General features: G+C 41.0%; 1 protein-coding gene across 3 annotated transcripts in view; it reads left to right on the plus strand.

Moving 5' to 3' along the window:
• tmem132e (transmembrane protein 132E) overlaps positions 1–16358 on the plus strand; it is a 530001-nt gene that overhangs the window by 470847 nt on the left and 42796 nt on the right. For all 3 annotated transcript variants that reach the window (XM_057820318.1, XM_057820319.1, XM_057820317.1), the window contains one exon: positions 2410–2553. In XM_057820318.1, the coding sequence (XP_057676301.1) occupies positions 2410–2553 (144 nt within the window). The remainder of the gene's footprint in view (positions 1–2409; positions 2554–16358) is intronic.

Consider the following 16358-nt stretch of genomic DNA (forward strand, 5'->3'; position numbering starts at 1 on the left):
TGATTAGAAATTAAGTGTTAACGAGCAGTTGGACAGGTGTACCTAATAAAGTGGCCGGTGAGTGTATAATAATGTGTTAATAATTTCACACACAAGTCGGTCCAGAGTATAATAAGTCGCACCCCCAACCAAACTATGAAAAAAACTGCGACTTATAGTCCGCAAAATACGGTAAATTATACCAAACTTAATAGAGCCAATTTTGTGTAGAAATCATGAAAAAAACACTATTAAAATCTACATTTTTGTTTCATTACAGTAAATGTTACTGCTATTTTGGGTTTTCATAATATTTTCATGTAGCTTAAAGTTCTGCCACTGGAAATAAAACCATTGGTTTTACTTACTGTAATTTTTGCACCATAAGAAGCACCCGACTATAAGCCACCACCCAACAAATGTGACATGAAAACGGCATTTGTTCATAGATAAGCTGCACTCGCCTATAAGCAGCAGCTGTCCTGACTGTATTATGTGATGTTTACACCAAAAGATATTAACCGGTAACCCTTTATTTGACAGCTGCATCATACGACTGTCATAAGACCAAATGAACTACCATGAAGCTTTGACCCAATTGGCTTTAAAGCTTCATTGCTTCAAGAAGCTTCATTTGGCCATCACTGCTCCCTTGGGGGAGACAGTCAGCCTCTGCTGCAACCTGCTATCAACACTGTTGTTGTCCAACATGCCTCCTAGCATGCACTGCAGCGCTACAGATATAAATAACAATCAAAATCATGTTCTGTGCTAATTATTCATTCAGTTACTGTTCCATTTGTTTCATTAATTGCTAGTTATGGTATTTGGTAACACTTGGGAACACAGTGGCGCCTTAAAACTGTCATTAGACAATCATAATTATGACATGACACTGTCATGAGCAATAATGAATACTTATAGATGTCATTTAGTGTCATCCGGCAAATGATCTCACTTTGAATGGATGTAAAAGATCCGAACTGGACATAAATTGAGTTAGTAACATAATTTGCCGGATGACACTTATTGAAATTTGTCATAAGCATTCGGTAATGCCCATGATGTGGTCATATCATAATTATGACGGTCTTATGGCTGTCTCATGACGCCGCTGTCAAATAAAGTGTTACCAAATACCATAACAAGCAATTAATGAAACAACTGGAACAGTAACTGAATAAATAATTAGCACAGAACATGAATTTTGATTGTTATTTACATCTGTAGTGCTGCAATGCATGCTAGGAGGGATGTGTTGCCTATTAACCCAAATAAATCAACAAATAAGCCGCACTGGACTATAAGCCACAGGATTCAAAATGAAGGAAAAAAGGAGTGGCTTATAGTCCGAAAATTTCTTTAGTTAGATTTCACATACATTAACTAGCTACAACAAAGTAACATTTACTCGATAGTTAATAAAAGATTGAGTTCAGTGGTAAGTAAAATTTAATTGATTGCGGAAAGTGAACTGAACTTAATATTGCAGCAGTAAAATTTACTTAATAAAAGTAAGTGCAAATTGTTACAAAGATTTTATCAAGTAAATCACACCAGTTATATTTTTTTCAGTGCAGAGGGGCAGACGTAATTACTGTATATCTGTGCTATCAGGCTGTTTCGGAGGAAGGATATAAGAAATTCACGGCCGACGAAACCTTAATGAATGTGCTTTTTTTTTAAGTTCCGAGAGCTGCGGGACTCTCGATAATTGACCCTCATACCTCTCTTTTCAAAGCTAAATGGTACCTCGATGCGCGCTTGTGTGGAAATGTAGTTCACGAACAACAACAAAAACTATTCACATTCTCTCCGAAACTAGTAAAAGTCTTTATACGGCTATTATAATACCCCGTACTCCTTGAAATAGGAAAAATAATCTTTTTACTTGTGCAACAATGAAAAAATAAACGCATTGGTGCTTGGACTTAATTTTAAATATGCATGCCACTTTTTACTTCTTGACAGCATCTACGTCAGGCTAAATGGCTCCTCCCATTTTGCGCTTGCCATGGACAGCTCTTCACACTGCGCTGACACTAGTGTGAAAAGGCCTTTAGCATGTTACAACTTGACACGCATTAAAATGGGAAAATTAGCATGTTAACATTACAAACAACAGAAATTCATCACTTTAAAATGGGAAATTGATTACATCTAAACATACTGTTTTTTTTCCCCAGTGTGGCAGCAATACACTTCTGTGTGCTTTTTCTCGATGGGATGATGAAAAATCCATCTAATTGTCGATGATGAGCTTGACTTGCACTAAGACACTCCACCCAACTACAAGAGCTCCTTTCAAGTCCACTCTTTTCATGTCTTATTTCCATCAGAATAACAAAAAAATATATTTGTGGATTAGTTGATGAAATCCTCTGAAATGTGCCAGAGGTTTTGATGAAACCCGCTGCCTTTTTACCGCAGGACACGGAAATCATCAACACGGCCATCCTGACCGGTCGCACGGTAGCCATCCCCGTCAAGATGGTGTCCATCGAGATGAACGGCGCCGTCACAGACGTGTCCGCATTCGTGCAGTGCAAGTCGGCCAACGAGGACATCGTGAAGGTACGCCGAAAACAAACCTTGCAACCATGACGATAATCAACTGTAACTATTTTGTGAACCCCTAATGCTGCATTCAGACTGCAGGCTAGTGTTGTGTTCATCAATGATGACGATAACGAAAATATTTTGTCAACGAACGCTGGTTTTTCACGATGATGACGTGACGATAACAAGCTAAAAACGTGTTTTGGTAGACTAAAACCAACAAGACGAGAACGAGACGAAAATATGTAGTTAATTAGCCTGCATCGTATCAGTGTCTGGTTGTGTCACTTAGGTGACATGCTGCGCTCCCCTTCCCACTCACCAGTGCAGTGTCCTCTACACTCTCAAGGCTTGCACACACAGTAAGATATGTTTTCTTATCTTTGCCAAAGAGAATATGCAGTGTTTCACGCACTAAATGTAATTTGTAGTGTTAGCATAGCATTTGTGTTAACATTAGACGAATGCTAGTGGCAAACGTCCTCTTAAAATGTTGCACCCAGCCAGTTCGTGGCGACCAGGTGGCTATAATTAATTGAAAATAATGTACTGTTTTCCTGCTGAGTGTGTATTATCACCAAGTTGACGTTGTCCTTGTAGAAGCTACAATATGTGCTCGTCTTTCAATGTTCATTCAAAATAGTTGAAAACATTTATTTTTGATGAAAACATTTTAAGCAAATGTCGACTAAAATTAGATTAAATTTTCAAGTTTTCGAAGACAAACACATTTTGAGATGGCTAAAATATGACTTAGACTGTTTAGTATTATCATCCAAAAGACTAAGACGAAAATTAAAACGGCTGCCAAAACCAATACGGCTGCAGGCATATCTGATTCCATTCTGTTTCGTTCAAATTTTTTGTGCTAACTGCTTGTTTAGCAAGTGTTCAAATCAGAATCGGGCCTGTTCAGGCTGGGTCACTTTATACACCCATCTGACAGGTTGCTGTGACAACGAAGGCGTCACCCAGCGCATGTAGTGTTTGATGTGATAAAATTGCAGCAGCGGTAACAAACATGCAACATGCGAGAAACCTTCTAAAAGGTAGAGAACCAATGTTATTATACCATTATATTAGTTAGAGCACGTCAGTTTACTAAGCTAACAAACATTGACATTACTTACCTGCATTGCCATTATTCATATTCCCCTCCCCGCTGTCTTCGTGAGGTGCAGTGCTGTCGAGCACAAGCATTGGGCGAATGCTGGGCTTTTCCCCAAAAATGCCGTCCAATAATTCATAAACGGGGCATTTGTTTTGCCCTTCCCCATTTCATTTATTTTATATATATATACACACTTATACAGCAGTTTTCCTCAACATGGACCATTCTTTTAAACCGCATTGCACTTCGATTGGTGCTCTCTGCCGCATTGAGTTTTCCGTCGCGTAGACTGAGGTCAAATCACGTCTAAGCTGTTCAGATTGAGAAGAATGTCCTCCATATCGGATATGAAACTACCTCCCGTATGTGAGTTCAATCAGTCTTGCAAAAATCGGATTTCCATACTTTGTGACTGTTCAGACTACAACAGAGCCATCCAGTTTAATCTGGATGGGCTGATGAATGGATTTTGTCTGTGAGTCTGAACAAGGGCCGAATGGCATGTAAGAACAGGAAAGTTGTCTATTTCAGAGGGGAAAACAATCATCTTCAGAGAATAAAAGTTTATTTTTCTAAAGAAAAAATTTTACAAGAACAAAGATTTATTTTTCCCATTGAAAAAGTCATTCTTACAAGAATAAAATTTTTATGGAAACATTTTTTTAACAACACAGACATTTTGTCAGAAGAAAAAAACTGATGAGAATGAATTCGTTTTTTTTTTTTTTTTTTTTTTTTCAAAAAAATGTTATCTTTTTATAATACAGTGGGGCAGATAAGTATTTAGTCAACCACCAATTGTGCAAGTTCTCCTACTTGAAAAGATTAGAGAGGCCTGTAATTGTCAACATGGGTAAACCTCAACCATGAGAGACAGAATGTGAAAAAAAAAAACAGAAAATCACATTGGGACTGGGAGAATGTGTTATGGTCAGATGAAACCAAAATAGAACTTTTTGGTAGAAACACAGGTTCTCGTGTTTGGAGGAGAAAGAATACTGAACTGCATCCGAAGAACACCATACCCACTGTGAAGCATGGGGGTGGAAACATGGGCTGTTTTTCTGCAAAGGGACCAGGACGACTGATCAGTGTAAAGGAAAGAATGAATGGGGCCATGTATCGAGAGATTTTGAGTGAAAATCTCCTTCCATCAGCAAGGGCATTGAAGATGAGACGTGGCTGGGTCTTTCAGCATGACAATGATCCCAAACACACAGCCAGGGCAACAAAGGAGTGGCTTCGTAAGAAGCATTTCAAGGTCCTGGAGTGGCCTAGCCAGTCTCCAGATCTCAACCCCATAGAAAATCTGTGGACGGAGTTCAAAGTCCGTGTTGCCCAACGACAGCCCCAAAACATCACTGCTCTAGAGGAGATCTGCATGGAGGAATGGGCCAAAATACCAGCAACAGTGTGTGAAAAGCTTGAGAAGAGTTACAGAAAACATTTGGCCTCCGTTATTGCCAACAAAGGGCACATAACAAAGTATTGAGATGAACTTTTGGTATTGACCAAGTACTAATTTTCCACCATGATTTGCAAATAAATTCTTTAAAAATCAAACAATGTGATTTTCTGGGTTTTTTTTTTTTTTTGGTTGAGGTTTACCCATGTTGACAATTACAAACCTCTCTAATATTTTCAAGTTGGAGAACTTGCACAATTAGTGGATGACTAAATACTTATTTGCCCCACTGTATGTAAATTGTACTTTTTCCAAGAAAAAAACATCAACTTTTAATATTTACAAGAACTTTCATGTATTTTGTCAGAATAAAACACATTTTTTTCATGGGATTCGGGGTTATAATTTCCAAAATCACATGAATAAAAATGTAGATCTTCCCAAACAAAAACAACCTTTTACAAAAACATTGATGTATTTTGTTCTGAAAAAAAGGTCTTTATTATGACAACCACCAAGCAGCAGCCTGCTGACCCCAGTGGGTCCGAGGCCCCTAGTTGTCGACCAGGCGCTATAAACCCCTTCTCCCGCCTGGCCATAGAAGTCAATTTGTGCCGAGTTAATCCGTTTACGTATCCGCAGCGCATGAGTGTAAACTTCCCGATGCGGTGACCCTTCTCAGCGTGTCCTCCTGATTTGATTCCTCAAATAAAATCAATAGTTCATAAAACGCCGAGATACATCAATGCGGGAAGAGCAGTAAAAAGCTCCCCGATGTGCTCATCGGCAGCCCCTTCTCGTGTACTCCAGCCCTCATGTTGTTAACTTTAGTGCTGTGGCTACAGGCGAAATAGGGGGGAGCAAAAAAATCGAGTAAATAGAAAAGTGCTTTGCAGGATGCAGAGAGTTTCTACAGCGCCGTTTTGTTTTATTGACGGGTAGCGGCTGGTCAGCATGTGTTCTGTTTTGCCAAATCGATTGTTCGATCAGTTTCTTCTCGGAGCGACGGAGATAAAAATGGGAAGAGATGAGCATTGTAAAATCAGCAATATATCTTAATTCACGTCCACAAACAGACAAAAAGAAATCCTTATTTCCAAGATGCTTTGAAATGGAGAACAGGATTGATTTTCCTGTATGACGCGCAGCCCCATATCTGTGCACCTCTAATGTAAAAGTGGGAATTTAGTGCCACATCAGTGGACTGAGCTCAGTGGGGGTGCGAAAAGTCTCCTGTCAGTCAATGTGACCAGGAAGCAGGGGTCGCGTTAACCGAATATTTTCCGTCGTTGACCGATTTTTTAAAACGGTGACGGAAAAAACTGAAGTCCATCCGTCATTTTGACCGGTTGCAATTCACACCCCAGACCACAGGGTGGCGAGTGAGCTTATTAATTAGCTATTGTCTCTCTTGATGCATGACGTCGTTGGCCTTACTCTGAAAAAATGTCAAGGCAACTGAGTGTCCGAAGTTTCTTCAAAAAGCCCCAAAACGACGATGGTGTTGATAAAAGAGGTGAAAAAACAGGGACTGCACAAGCGGGCACGCAATTCAAGTCCATGCGCACCAGGAGGAAAGTGTGAGAGTACGTTCAGGCCACAGCAGGTGAACTGTTAATTTCATTGTTCCATATGCTACATATGGTAGGCTACCTACCTAATGGGGACCACTGTCAGCTGTTTTTGTCACTGCGGAGAAAAAGTTACATATTCATCTGCTTGATGTGTGATGGCACGGTGTGGATTCTCTGTTAAGCTTGTTCGGACAGAATATTAATTTAAAATGAATGAAAACTAAATACTGTTGAATATGTTGAAGCGGTATCCAATGTTAAGAGTCTTGTTAGCTGTAGGGGCACTATCCTATTCCCCTCACTATCCACTCGCGGGGGCCTGCGCTCATCAGTGACGATTCTTATTCTCGCTATATGATTATCCAACTTTAACATTTGTTAATAATATGCTCTGTGTGTAGTATCATCCATCGCTTTTCCTTTTTAAATGGGCACTTATAAGCGAACGCAAGAAGTAACAACGGGAACATTTTTAAACAGGCATTTCACGGGAGAGCATTTCGACTCTTCGGCCAATCATATAGCGAGAGCGAGTGGATAGTGAGGGGACCGCGCGCGGCTCTTAAGTGTCTCTGTCACGTGACTGTCGTAGCCGGTGTAGGCGCTTGAACCTACACCGTTAACGCGCTCGGCCAAATGGACACACAAGTACGGAAGGTGAAATATGCCAAACAAAGGGTCACCACAATGTCATTATCATCATTTAAAAAATTTAAGTGACGGGTAAAAATAGAGTATGACCGGATTTTTATGACCCTGTCAGTCAAAATGACAGACAACGAAAAAGTCTAGCGCAACCTCTGCCAGGAAGACTGAATTTTCAGCTTCGTCACCCTCAGCAGAAATATCGTGCTACTGTCCTCTTGGAAAATTTTGGGAAAGATCCAGGGAGAAGCCTTACATTTAAATATGTTTTCAGCTGCTTGACACGGAGAATGGAAATCTGAGTGTCCGGTTTTTCTGAACAGTTTTAATGTATCACATGGGAGTATGGCATACTCCCATTGTGATCATTCAACGTACCTCGTTTATTAGGAGAAAGCAAAGAGAAGGAAGGGGTTATGGGGAGACAGAAGAAAAGAAGGAGAGAGAGACAGAAGAAGCACAAACAACAACAAGAAATACATTGAACGCCTACACTAACTATTAATATGTTGGTGCTATCATTAGCTAGTTGTATTTCCGGTTGACACCACATGGGGGCCTGATGACCGGGGGGGGGGGACAGAAAGATAAGTGATTAGGAGGGGTGGAGTGTACACAAATCAGAACAGAGAGGAGGCCACACCCTAGGAGCCACACCATAGAGAAATAGTCTGGGACCCACCTACCACCCTATTACGGTGGCTGGTAGTCAGCCATTACCCAGCACTATGATGAGATTGTGTGGGGAGGGTAGCGCATGTGTGCATTTATGATTTTTTTTTTTTTTTTAATTAAAGAAAAAAGAAATTCTGACAATATATAGTGAAATTGCGTTTACATGTCTACCATATCCATTCCTGGAGAAAGTAGAAAATCAGACAGTTTGCACTGAATTATGCCGATTTCATGGCAAATTGAAGACAACAAAGTTTAAAAAGAAATAAAAAGGCAGTCTTCGATACCAGTTCCAAATATCAGCACTAAATTTTGTCATAGATAACAGAACACTCGAAAAAGGTCTTAAGACCGATGCTTGACGGAAATCAATCAGGAAGTCAGCTATTTTGGTTTGAATCAGCTATTTTAGAGCATGAAAGCTAGAAAAAAATTGGCCTCTGACCCAGTTTCAACAATCAACACAAATGGGTTTATGAACACCTAGCTTGGCTAAAAAGAAGTCGATGTAGCTTTTGTTGAGGTTGGTAGCTGCTCACTTGGTTGCTGTAATGATAACCCTCTATTCAGGGAAAAACAAAAGCCCCTTTCAGACTTATATCCCGGTGAATTCCCATGTAAGGTGAGCGGGATTTACCCGTGTCAGTGCTTTCACACATGGAGAGATATCCCGGGGATAACACGGGTTGAACACTTTCATAGACCTGTCCCATGTTGCCGATTCGGCGTTCTTTGTCGTCTGCTTTCACATATACCGCTTCCCGAGAAATTCCCGGACATTATACTAAGAAGCGACTCAGTCAATGTCTGCTTCATCTTAATGTCAGTCACCCCGGGAAATTGCTTTCACACATAAGGGCTGTCCGTTTAAATCCCGGGATTTTTACTGGTATAGGTATACCTGTATGTGAAATGGGCTATAAAGATGGGAGGGACGGGAAAGCAACATAGCAACCATTTGATGCAACATAGTGGAAAAAGGAGGGGCGTGGGACATTTTTAATGTTCAAGACTCGTCTTGAACTCTATTGGAATCATCATAAATAACCACCCTCCCCTATTTTCCCCTCCAACTCTAAATTATTGATTGAAATGGATCTAGAAGGGCTTTGGGGCTACCGTCTCGGATTCATCCAGTGGTTGGGAGGTAATCAGAGGATTTAATCTCCCGCAAATGGAGTTCGGGATGGCCAGTCCGGACATCTCTGAGGCACGGGGGAATATATCATAACCAGTGAGGCAGAGTGGGTGGGGCGGGGCGTGTTGTCGGCTAATATATCCCGCCTCTCCGCCGTGTAGACAGGCTGGAAAATCTGGCTTCTCGTTGGGTTAATGCAATTTTGCAGGAAGTTGACCTTACGTGCGCAGCCGTTGCGCATTACTGCTCTGTCTGCTGATGCGTATCTGGACGACACCAACAAAAAGACGACGTAATTCACCGCAACGACCGCGCAGCGCCTGATGAAGGAGTCCGGGCTTGACACTTGAAATACTCGCTGGAGCTCCCACGGCCATTTTCTGCTGATAAATTTGGCCCGCTAATTGCAAGTCGAAAGCTGTTAGCAAGTGCAGCGGGTGTTCCGCTCGCCGGGGTGGCTTTACAACCCCCCCACCTCGAACTCTCCTCCCCTCCTCCTCCGCCGCAGTGCTGCTAATGCGCTGTGGCATCCGCCGCGGTGCCAGCAGATTGCTCGGGCGGGGACGCGTCACATTGTGTCGTATTTAACGTGGGATAAAAAAGTGCCAGGGTTAATAAGGTCGACGCCACCCAAGGGCCTTTTTCACACGCATCCATTACATTACATTAACGACTGAAGAAAGAAGCGCCTGTCCTTCAAACTAGCGATACTTTATGGCCATCCAGTCATCAAACTTCTTTCACACGCAATGCCGCTTCACAATCTACTGTCGTTGTCAATTTGTTGGCAGCAATCTAACTTAATGTGGGGGGAAAAGCTCTAAATTAGCCCTTAAAGGTCAGATTCAAGCTAAAGATGTCTAGTGAATTTTTGGACATTTCTATTCGAGACTTTTTTGTGGGACTACACATGATCTTTTAGATAAGCTGTTCTGTTGAAGGCAGCCACTTTAAACTAAAATCACAGACTTACTGTATTGCTTCATGAGACTTTTTATCCGGTGTACTTTAATAGAAGTGTCTAAAAAGTTTTGTGTTACTGATTGCAACTGACATCAGGGGCTGAGTGATCCAAAGGATACTGAAAAAAGCTGTAAATGGCCGACTACCTGTGCATTTTTTGAGCATCTTGAGTCTTTTTTTTTCCTGGTCAACTTGTGTTTAACACACCAGAATGTCATGTTTCAAAGTGTGACTGGCGTCGTGGACTGAATTATGTCAAAATTGACTGGAGAACAATTGAAAATGTCCAAATTCACTCAGAAGACGACTGCTTCATATTAAAGTGGCAGACTTCCTAAATATCTTCGTGCATGGTTTCATGGTATTTTCAATTTTGAAAATGTTGCAAACTTAAAACAGCTTCTTCAAACCAAAATGGCAGACGTGTACATTTTCAGGTATGGCTTGTCATAACTTGTTGGTTGGTCGCTCTGTAATAGACATTGCTATCAAATTTCATACTCCTAAGTACATCTGTCTTTGGGGACTGAGCTATATACTTTTGCATCAGTACTACGGTATTGTTTATTGTTTATGTAGTTTATTAACTCTGAGTGTGTCAGCGTGGTAGACCCAATAGTAGGGAAAACAAAAGTTGACAAGGCAGGATGGTGATTAGGGTTGTTCCGATCATGTTCTTTTGCTCCCGATCCGATCCCAATCGTTTTAGTTTGAGTATCTGCCGATCCCGATATTTCCCGACCCGATTGCTTTTTTATGCTCCCGATTCAATTCCAATCATTCCCGATAATTTTTCCTGATCATATACATTTTGGCAATGCATTAAGAAAAAAATGAATAAAACTCGGATGAATATATACATTCAACATACAGTACATAAGTACTGTATTTGTTTATTATGACAATAAATCCTCAAGATGGCATTTACATTATTAACATTCTTTCTGTGAAAGGGATCCACAGATAGAAAGACTTGTGACTTTGTATATTGTGACTAAATATTGCCATCTAGTGTATTTGTTGAGCTTTCAGTAAATGATACTGTAGCCATGCCCCAATGCATGATGGGAAGTGGAACCATGACTGTGCGTAGTGCTACCAATTGATATATCTTCTCTGCGTTGGGAAATAATATAAGGTGTTAAGAAAAAGACCGGTGCAACCCCCTTCACTCACGGCTGTTTTTCTGGATTTTGACTGATTTTGCAAGGCCCACAGAAAATTCTGTTCTATTGCTATAAAAACATGGAACCCACCAAAAGAAAGATTAGACTTTCTTCTTTCAGCAGGAAAACAAAGTTAGTTCATATCTTTTTCCATTCTTTAGAAATCAGTATTAGAAAATAGCTTAGTTTGAGCAATTTTCCAATTGCTAATGAAAAAAGAAAAAAATGAGGATTTTGTAAACACATTTCAAACATAACTTTGACTTTAGCACAGCTATTTTTTGCTTTAGTTACATCCCAAACATCTGAATAATGTTTTCCTTTTACGAAATAACATAAACAACAAGACAAATAGAGCTTTTGATAGCAAAGTAGCAATTTATTTACACATAACTAACTGACAGATGACGCTGTTGTAGCTGCGACAGCCGGGGTAAACTTTTCCCTCATCGCTGCTTTTCTCATAAAGATGGATTTTTTTTTCTTTCTTTACTGGCGACCACTGCCTCGTGGCAGAGTTCACCGGGGGAACTTGTGTTCTTGGAGGGGAACTGGTTTGGCCATGCACGTTTCCATGCGGGACACTGGAGGGTGCGGGGGACGCAAGCGGCCAAGCACGGCGGCGCGGGCTCTGCTCAGCGAGCAGCACGGACTCAACAGCATCGTCCGCTACATTGGTGGTCCTGGTCGTTCTCCCCGATCGTCCAGCGCCTGGCATCCCGAGCATCCTACCGGTTGTTCTGCTCGGTCGTCCGCTGCCTGGCATCCTGGACATCCATTTGGTCGTCTTCCGTCGGCGCACCGGCCGTGCGGCCCGGCCGTTCGTTCCGTTGAATTGGGTTGGGGGTCTTACCAAATGCGGTACTGCCCTCCAGTGACCAGTTTTATTGCTTTAAAATGGATTTTCAGCATTGTGCTTTGGAGCTAGCTTGAATCAGAACCTAGAGATGTTTTTTGTCAAAAAAAAATGTAAAAGACGTATAAATACGCCTTTGGGACACTGAAACAAGTAAAAATAGAACGTATTTATAGGTTTTGGGGAGCAAATGAGTTAAAGACTCCATGATTTTGACGAGATATTATCGGGTAGTTAAGTTGTTTCGATCCAAAAACTCCATGTAGCATGTATCACCGAGTGTCAAGACACAGCTGTGAATGGCCACGTCCGGATTTTTTAAGGGATTTTATGGGTGAAACATGGTAATGTGACAAGTGTCGTGATGCAGAAATCGCAGACATCAAGGAGTGGTACAGATTTTCTTTTTCATATATTTACCCTTTTAATCGTTTTTTTTTTTTTTTTCTTTGTTTGGATCGATTATTCATCATCTAACATATCGGGGGAAATGCGACAGTAACAAAAAAAATACAATTAAGCGAGTTATGTGGTAGATATCCATGACTTATTTATTGTTTAAAATATGCGAGTGAATAATTTTTTAAAGTCGTTTTTTTTTTTTTTTAAATTAAATATTAGACATCAATTAATGATTTTAAGCTAAAAATGATAGACATTTTGAATAATAGATATAATTACTTACCTTTTTTATGGCTGGGTTGAAACAAAAGTGGTTGTACGACATCTGTAAACGGGTTCGCAGGGTAAAACGGACAAATTAAAAATAGTTTGGGGGCTTCAAGCGGCATGAATCTGCTATGGCAGCATATAGGCATATTGCTCTATCAAACACATTTCTTTTGGCTTAAAATAAAGTGGTTTATTTTAAAGAGGAGGGCAAGAGCAGAAACTGCTTTTTCAGTCTTGTCTGGTTTTCTGCCGTGTACATACATATGGCATAATCAATGTACATGGATACAGGATACAGGATATGGTCAGACAATATTTGGCAAAATAATTCCTCCCTAACAGACGCACACACACAAAAATCAACAAATCACTCATGTGGTTGGGAGACAACTGACTGTGATTATACACTTAGCCAGTAGGTGGTACCATGCACGTATGAAGCTCCGAGAAATGAACCCTTTCTCGAACCAATTGGCTTAAGTGGTTCAGTGCCTCATGAGGCTTCATCTCAACATTACTAGGCTCAAAACTTACTTATTCAGAGATTTGAACACTAGGGCATGGGCGTACAAAAAGACAACGATTCAACAATGACGCAACAAGGAGTGAACAGACACTGAGAGCTTAAGTACACAGACAAGGGATGACGAGACAATGGAAGATAGGTGGATGATAAAAGAGGAATCTGATTGGTGGACACACTAGGGGCAGGCCACAATAGGTGAAATTAATAGATAATCACATGGACAAGAAACACTAAGGCAAAAACCAAACACAACTTAACTCAAGGCATTACAAAGTGACACCAATCTCCATACTGACAGCTTCATGACAATAACAGCAAACTTTTGGGGAACAAATGACTCACCCGCTTGCTACTTTCACACCTGTCAGGACAAACTCGCCGGACTTTAATGTCCATACGCCGGCGGGCGCTGTCACTAGTGCTTTAGCAACTGAATGAGAACAAAACCCCTTCAGCACTTTCCCTGTCACCCGACTTTTTTACTTCTTCTTCCCCCTTTTTCCGGGCCAACAGATTATCTTTAGCCTCATTAATCCGAGCAACAACAGGCTAATATACGTGTAAGTGTGTGTGTGGGCCATTTAGACTAGCACGGCTAAATTAGCTCGCATCCGTTTAACACACATCCATCACGGCGGCGAAAGCTCCTTAGCGGCAACACGGTGCCCGCTAATGCCGAGCCATGTGTCAGCTTTCATTCCATTTAACACGCCGTCGCTGAGGGAAAAAAAATTGCTAACCCCAGCCGCCTTGGGGCGGGCAATTAATCAGAGGACGTCGGAATATGAGGAGAGATGATGGGGCTTTCTTGTTCCCCCATATCATTCACGTGGCTTTCATTTGTGACACGTCCATACAAATTGGAGGAGATTATACGTGTTTGTGTGTGAGTGCGTATGTGTGTGAGTGATCCACTTCAGTGATAGCAGGTAATTAAAGGGCGGCAGCATCTGGGCACTCACGAAGCTGAGCAGCAGTCTTTTAAGGACCGGCTGTCCTGAGCAGACCTTTCTACGCTCAAAACAATCCCGTTAAAGAGAGATACTTGTAATTGACACTTCTGAGGATTTACTTGGCTCATTTCAGTTCATTTGTGTTGTGTGGTAACCCCTTGACGCCTATCGTCCCCAATTTGTCACAAACCCGTTCCCATCCAATTCATTTTTCCTGCAACAAATGTATGTGCTCGGTTCAGGTAGAGTCTTCATGCGCGACAACCGCAGGGGTGAGATGTGACGGGGTGACACAAGGTCTTATCTCTCCCGCTTTCACGTGGCATCTGTGAGTCATGGCGCCGTAGGAAAGTGGCGTTGGGGGTGTCCGCGACATTGGTGGGGGATGGCATGTGTTAGCCTTATCTCATATTGATATGCTGTGCACCAATAGGACGGGAAAGAATAATAGAACTCGAGACTGACTTTACCCTTTATCGGGCACTCGTTGAACTCATTGGCTAAAATCGATTGGTGTTAGACGGGCAATCCATCGTGAATGATCACTGTCAGTCCTCACAGTTTAAATCAATTGGACATCTATTGTTGTCAGAGGCCAACAATAAGTTGGAATTTAGCGTGTTATTGGGAGCAAAAACCAGAGTATATTTCTGTGTTTATTCATTTTAATTTTGATTATAATTGTTTGTATTTATAAATGTATTCCTAAATAGGGTTGGGCATGGTTTGAAATTGAACGATTCCGGTTCCAATTCCGATTCTGAACGATTCCCGATTCCGATTCTTTTAAGAGGCGGGGTCAAAAAAAAAAAAAAAATGCAGGGTCCAAAAAATTGCATAGTTTATAATAAAGTCTTAACTTCTCGATGTTTTTGGAAAATAAATGAACTTCTCACAGGGCTAAATATAACTTGTATATAAATATCAGTCTTTAAACTCGAGCAATTTTTTTCCGCTCGGCGGTCAGGGCATCGAAACAAGGAATTGAAATTTTAAAAATTCGATTGATTCCAGGAGCATCGTAGTGTTAGAACCGGTTCCCATTGATGCTCGATGCCCAACCCTATTCATAAAATAATATAAAAGTACCATAATGATTGAGAATTCAAAAAATATATACAATTATAATTGGAACCTATAATATTATGGCCTACATCAGTGGCCCCCAACCTTTTTTGCACCATGGACAGGTGTGAAGTTGACCTTTTTTTCACGGACTGGCAATGTGTGGCAGAAAATTACAGTAAATATAAAATAACACGATGGGGCTAAAAACTAACATTAAGTGCAGGGAAATGTAACTCACCATGCACTAGGGTTGGGCATTGTTTGAAATTGAACGATTTCGATTCCGTGTTTCGATTCCAGTTTAGAACGATTCTCGATTCTGATTGTTTTAACAGGCAGTGTAAAAAAAAACAATTACACATATTCTTTTGCCATACATGTACCTTAGCTCAGAGCTACGACGAAGCATTAGTATAAATTCTTCTATTGATTATAATTTGATGATCTTTTAATACTGTTGATTTTAACGGAGGCGGCAACGCGCTACGTAAATTACATAGCTGCTTATATAGGCTATTCAGACCGAGGAGTCTACTGCTTTAAGATGGCGGCTGTTTACTAATGCCGGCTAGTCTGTCATTTCACATCTAGTTCTCTATACATGTGCTAATGCCGCCGAGTCTCTCATCTCGCATCTACTTCCATATACATGTGATATCTACCGTAGCTCGACGTAATACTTCTACTTTTTCTTGTACTATTCCATCCATCTACTGCTTAATTTGTCGTCGGGTCGCGGGGCAGCAGAAGACAGACATAAGTTAATGTTTTACTTAGCTGGTTGACTGGTTATTATTCATGATTTTTCTGCGGCTCGGTAGCAAATGTGCCAGGACCCCGGTGGTTGGGGATCACTGGCCTACATGATCCAAAGTGTGATATCCACGTATATGGTCGCCATGTCTTTATGAGGTTCAGTTTTTCTAAATTACAAAAAATTATAACGACCTATAAAAATGTAAAAAATCAAGGTGTCAAGGTCATTTTTTCTACGTAACAGTGTGGAGCACGAAGAGTCGTTCTTTGCCGTGTTGTTTGTCAGTTTCCTGATCTGCATCTAAACTTTAG

The sequence above is a fragment of the Corythoichthys intestinalis genome, chromosome 18, assembly GCF_030265065.1.
Source record: "Corythoichthys intestinalis isolate RoL2023-P3 chromosome 18, ASM3026506v1, whole genome shotgun sequence".
Classification (NCBI taxonomy): domain Eukaryota; kingdom Metazoa; phylum Chordata; class Actinopteri; order Syngnathiformes; family Syngnathidae; genus Corythoichthys; species Corythoichthys intestinalis.